At 44.0% G+C, this 5713-nt stretch overlaps 1 protein-coding gene across 2 annotated transcripts; it reads left to right on the top strand.

Moving 5' to 3' along the window:
- The first annotated feature begins 2386 nt into the window (after positions 1–2386).
- On the top strand, positions 2387–4954 carry LOC115157322 (uncharacterized). 2 transcript variants are annotated; one of them, XM_029705482.1, is made up of 11 exons: positions 2387–2492; positions 2619–2803; positions 2880–2983; positions 3258–3349; positions 3507–3687; positions 3930–4035; positions 4112–4200; positions 4281–4372; positions 4496–4603; positions 4717–4758; positions 4853–4943. In XM_029705482.1, the coding sequence occupies exons 1-10, from the start codon at positions 2429–2431 to the stop codon at positions 4731–4733; spliced, it is 1038 nt and encodes a 345-aa protein (XP_029561342.1). In that variant the 5' UTR covers positions 2387–2428; the 3' UTR covers positions 4734–4758; positions 4853–4943. The 2 variants fall into 2 exon arrangements, with proteins under 2 accessions (XP_029561342.1, XP_029561341.1); XM_029705481.1 differs by lacking the exon at positions 4717–4758 and having other exon boundaries at positions 4853–4954.
- Positions 4955–5713: the final 759 nt, after the last annotated feature.

The following is a 5713-nucleotide window of genomic DNA, read 5'->3' as shown; positions in this document are numbered from 1 at the left end:
TTTTACCTCTTGGGGATGTCATTCGAAAACATAATGTTACATTTCACTGCTATGCGGACGACACACAGCTGTACATTTCAATGAAACATGGTGAAGCCCCAAAATTGCCCTCGCTAGAAGCCTGTGTTTCAGACATAAAGAAGTGGATGGCTGCAAACTTTCTACTTTTAAACTCGGACAAAACAGAGATGCTTGTTCTAGGTCCCAAGAAACAAAGAGATCTTCTGTTGAATCTGACAATTAATCTGGATGGTTGTACAGTCGTCTCAAATAAAACTGTGAAGGACCTCGGCGTTACTCTGGACCCTGATCTCTCTTTTGAAGAACATATCAAGACTGTTTCAAGGACAGCTTTTTTCCATCTATGTAACATTGCAAAAATCAGAAACTTTCTGTCCAAAAATGATGCAGAAAATTAATCCATGCTTTTGTTACTTCTAGGGTGGACTACTGCAATGCTCTACTTTCCGGCTATCCGGATAAAGCACTAAACAAGCTATAGTTAGTGCTAAATACGGCTGCTAGAATCCTGACTAGAACCAAAAGAATTTGATCATATTACTCCAGTGCTAGCCTCTCTACACTGGCTTCCTGTTAAGGCAAGGGCTGATTTCAAGGTTTTACTGCTAACCTACAAAGCATTACATGGGCTTGCTCCTACCTATCTTTCCGATTTGGTCCTGCCGTACATACCTACACGTACGCTACGGTCACAAGACGCAGGCCTCCTAATTGTCCCTAGAATTTCTAAGCAAACGGCTGGAGGTAGGGCTTTCTCCAATAGAGCTCCATTTTTATGGAATGGTCTGCCTACCCATGTGAGAGACGCAAACTCAGTCTCAACCTTTAAGTCTTTACTGAAGACTTATCTCTTCAGTAGATCCTATGATTAAGTATAGTCTGGCCCAGGGGTGTGAAGGTGAACGGAAAGGCTGGAGCAACGAACCGCCCTTGCTGTCTCTGCCTTGCCGGTTCCCCTCTCTCCACTGGGATTCTCTGCCTCTAACCCTATTACAGGGGCTGAGTCACTGCCTTACTGGTGTTCTTCCATGCCGTCCATGGGAGGGGTGCGTCACTTGAGTGGGTTGAGTCACTGACGTGGTCTTCCTGTCTGGGTTGGTGCCCCCCCCCCCCCCTTGGGTTGTGCCGAGGCGGAGATCTTTGTGGGCTATACTCGGCCTTGTCTTAGGACAGTAAGTTGGTGGTTGGAGACATCCCTCTAGTGGTGTGGGGGCTGTGCTTTGGCAAAGTGGGTGGGGTTATATCCTGCCTGTTTGGCCCTGTCCGGGGGTATCATCGGATGGGGCCACAGTGTCTTCTGATCCCTCCTGTCTCAGCCTCCAGTATTTATGCTGCAGTAGTTTATGTGTCGGGGGGCTAGGGTCAGTCTGTTACATCTGGAGTATTTCTCTTGTCTTATCCGGTGTCGTGTGAATTTAAATATACTCTCTCTAATTCTCTCTTTCTTTCTTTCTCTCTCTCGGAGGACCTGAGCCCTAGGACCATGCCTCAGGACTACCTGGCACGATGACTCCTTGCTGTCCCCAGTTCACCTGGCCGTGCTGCTGCTCCAGTTTCAACTGTTCTGCCTGCGGCTATGGAACCCTGACCTGTTCACCGGACGTGCTTGTTGCACCCTCGACAACTACTATGATTATTATTATTTCACCATGCTGGTCATTTATGAACATTTTAACATCTTGACCATGTTCTGTTATAATATCCACCCGGCACAGCCAGAAGAGGACTGGCCACCCCTCATAGCCTCGTTCCTCTCTAGGTTTCTTCCTAGGTTTTTGGCCTTTCTAGGGAGTTTTTCCTAGGGAGTTTTTCCTAGCCACCGTGCTTCTTTCGCATGCATTGCTTGCTGTTTGGGGTTTTAGGCTGGGTTTCTGTACAGCACTTTGAGATATCAGCTGATGTACAAAGGGCTATATAAATACATTTGATTTGATTATGTAAACTAGCAGGCTTGGCCACCAATTAAATGGCTGGTCTTACCTTAACCTTGATCAGCATTTTGACTGTTGCATAAAATACGCTTTAAATCGATGTAAAAAATACCTAATCCACACTTAGTGTGGTACTGTCAAATTGAGCAAACCAGATTGTTCAATCTTTTTGATTCAACTTTATTTCCTGTGTAAGTCACTATTCCGTCCGTCCATCGTGTTTTGTGAGACATAGGTTCCGCTTTGCAGACTACTTTATGGGGAAAAGATGTGACTATTACAATTTTTACTTTTAAAACCCATAAAAATTCAAGGATGTTTTCAGACCAGGAAATACCAAAACTGATGACGTTGGTAAGTTTTTAGGTCTATAATTATCGCTCCTTGACCTCTCACAGGTGTTCAGAATTAAGATGATTAGGATCAATTGGTCCATAAATATTTCTAGTTTGTAGGCACTCCTAGATCAATCAGTCATGTCTCTCCTTTGGCAATGTGCAATTGTTTTGGCTGTTGTAGCAGCAAGCGCTGCCAATGAAGGTACGTCTAATAATGAACGCATAATATGATTACGTAGCGCTGAGACCATGTGAACTTGAATAGGCTACTTATCGCATGCTGACCCTTGAGATGTGAATGATGACATTATCAAATTTATATTTTTAGATTTTAATGTGGATTGTGAGAAACACTCCATTAAAGTGACATGGAAGGTCAGTCCAGAGTTGGTTGAAAATGCTGCCCGTCTTTTCCTTGGACACTGTGTTCCGTCCACATTTTCTGTTCTTCCCACGGGAGAAGGGATGGCGACATTCCACTACAACCTCAATGGCTGTGCCATCAAGAAACGGGTAATGTCTAACTCTTGACCCAATGTATGCCCTTTTGGATCCTGTGACGACTAATGCTTCTCCTTCTGTTCCCTAGGTGACTGGCAAAAAACACATCTATTCAACCAACCTGACTTACAGACCTGACCGAAAGCCCAAACCTGCTGCTATTAGTCACCATATTAAGTGTGTTTACATAAGGTAACCATCTATGCCAGGGGTACTCAACTCTTACCCTAAGAGGTCTGGCGCCTGCTGTCTTTCGGTTCTACTTTATCATTAATTGCACACACCTGGTGTCCCAGGTCTAAATCAGTCCCTGATTAGAGGGGAATGACTAACAAAATGCAGTGGAACTGAGTTGCGTTTTAGGGCTCTATTGGGTGTAGTGTACTGTAGCTATGGTGTTGGAATCAAATCTTCCTAAGCCTTTGCCACCTTCATTATTAAACCAAACATTCCCCCTTGTATGTAGACCTGAGGGGTGGATTCCCCCATTCCTTATCCCTGCCTATGGTAGTGCTGAGGGTCATGGAGGATTGGTTTTCCACATGGCACTCCTCAATGGTGAGTGACTCATACAACATCAATTATTGTAAGAATATGTTCAGTCAACTTACCTGGTAAAGAAATTCCTAGCAGAGGACACTGCCCAAAGCTAGTTGAAACCTGTGGCTGTACAGTACGTATGAGCATTGCGCCCCTTCCCCTCTGTTGCATGTAGAAGACCTTACTGGTCTGGCTAAGACCAGCCTGTTTCCCCTGGGCTCTTTCATCCCCATCTGGGCAGCAGTGGATCAGAAGGACCATCAGCCCTTGCTGCTGCTCTTGGAGGAGTGTGTGGCGGCCACAACACCAGAACTGCAGTCTGCGAGCCTGGTGTACCCCATCATCACCAACAAGGGGTATGTACCAGACCTGGCTATGGCCATGTTTTGGTTTTTGACTGCCTAGCACTACACAGCCTACTCAAATGACCAACTCGTCATCAAGCTTTGATTATTTGAATCTGCTGTGTAGTGCTAGGGCGAAGCCTAAATGTGCACTGGGGGGATTCATCCCATTAAAGTATGGAATACATTTTAAAGTTTGATTATTTGCTGGATGGAAGTTCTGTTTGTCTGCTCATTGCACAATGCATTTTCAGTTGCCTTGCTGATGGGAAGACTGGGAACTCCAGGTTCCTGCCTAGGTACCACTCGTCTGCTATTCTGCTTTACCTGCAGTCCTTCAAGTTTGCCCTAGGCGAGGAAGTGAGTGGACCACAAGTTCTCGGTATGACTGGGTTGTTTTCATACTGTAGCTCTTGACTGTTCTCTTTCACCCCAGGTGTATATTCATTGTAAGCTTGTTGCATGGGACCCTGAGGTTTTTGATATAGAAAAGAAGGCCTGCCACTACATTAAAGAGACTGGAGAGTAAGTATTGGTCACATTCTTTAACATTGGGCCATAATGACGTTAGTGCCAATGCAACAGCCAACTTTTTTTATTCATAGATGGGAGCTGCTGGATGACCCGTCTCAAAGTGACCTCTGCAAGTGCTGTGACTCGAGTTGCAAGCCTCGGTTGAAGAGGGGTGTGGATTCAGGTATTTTGAGGCACTTCATTTCAAGCCTGAATGAACTGTTTAGTTCCATATTCATTTGAGCTGATCACTCTTGAGTTTCTGATGGGAATGCAGCTTGAAGTAATTCATTTTTTTTGTTCTCAGGACCCCAGGGCCTGGTTCAAAACTCTGTTCTTGGACCGCTCACAATAGTGGAATACTCTGAAACCCGGATCCCCAGTGAATTTGTAAAATATCCTACTGTAAAACAAGGTTGGTGATTTTGGCATTGACGACTATAGTTTACATTTATAAATGTATCAGATTGGATGCCAAATGAACTTGAACCTGTAACCTACTCATCTGTCATTGTGTTCTGTGTTCAGTTGACTGGTTGGTGTAATGGTCTGGAACACTTTGCTTGTCAGGTGTGTGTGTGCTGGTTATTGGCGGTCATTTTACTGTAACATCCCCCAACGGCAATGAGATGCATGTTACTAACAATTCTTCAACCTGTTACAGGGATGGCTGTCTTTTCTGTCTCCACAGCCATCTAATTGTTGGTGGCCTGAAGGGTGTGCATCACAGTACATTTAGAGAAGTGCTGGAAACTACAACCCCATCCACCCAGTATGGATTTGAAGTCCTTTGACTTGAGCATGTTTCAATAAAATGAGTACTTTACAATGGTTTTTGTCTCATGGTTGTCAAAATGCTATGATCCTGATGAGCTGTACCCTAAATCCAGTAGTGCGGAGCCGGTATCTACACAAAATAGCCAAGAGGTGACCATCTGGTTGTAAGAAGATGATCACAATGTGAGTGCTCAGTGTTTTGCGACTTCGTGTTCTGGACTACCCAGTGTCCTGTTTACTCTTGAACTGTAACACTTTCTTCTCTTGGCATAATTAGTTTGCTAATGATAGTCACAGCAGGTGTTCATGCAATGGTAAAGCTATTTGAAAGATTGTCATAAGTGAACCTGATTATTGTTGGCTATACTTTTTCAGCAGTAGCCCACCCCAAGATCAAATTGACACAAGCCAAGTTTAGAGATTGTAGGTGGCTGATGGCCATGCTTAGGTAACAATCCAGGAAAATGGCAGCAGCTTACATTTTAGTTCAAATGTAATTATACATTTTTTTTTAAGCAAGTGCCCATCAGGGGAATTTACCCCAAAGATTATGCCTTGGTTTCAGTGTCTTTCATACATCACCTGCAAAAAATGCATACCTTTCTAACGCTTATGTACAGTTTAACTAGACTAAGGCAAGATTTAAAATCCCAGCAGTTCAAGATGAAACTGTTCTCATCAGTTTAATATTTTTGGCACATTCATTGGAATATAACTGATTAAACATTTCATAACACTGGCATTTCCC

The sequence above is a fragment of the Salmo trutta genome, chromosome 21, assembly GCF_901001165.1.
Source record: "Salmo trutta chromosome 21, fSalTru1.1, whole genome shotgun sequence".
Lineage (NCBI taxonomy): Eukaryota > Metazoa > Chordata > Actinopteri > Salmoniformes > Salmonidae > Salmo > Salmo trutta.
The sequence above is the reverse complement of the archived record's forward strand: the minus strand, read 5'-3'. Positions and strand labels throughout refer to the sequence as shown.

Bases quoted from the DNA above. Each gene is read 5' to 3' on its own strand.
- LOC115157322 (XM_029705481.1), top strand. From the start codon at position 2,429: ATGTCTCTCCTTTGGCAATGTGCAATTGTTTTGGCTGTTGTAGCAGCA. The intron at 4,201-4,280 runs GTAAGTATTGGT...TTTTATTCATAG, and splicing joins TACATTAAAGAGACTGGAGA to ATGGGAGCTGCTGGATGACC. The intron at 4,373-4,495 runs GTATTTTGAGGC...TTTTGTTCTCAG, and splicing joins GAAGAGGGGTGTGGATTCAG to GACCCCAGGGCCTGGTTCAA.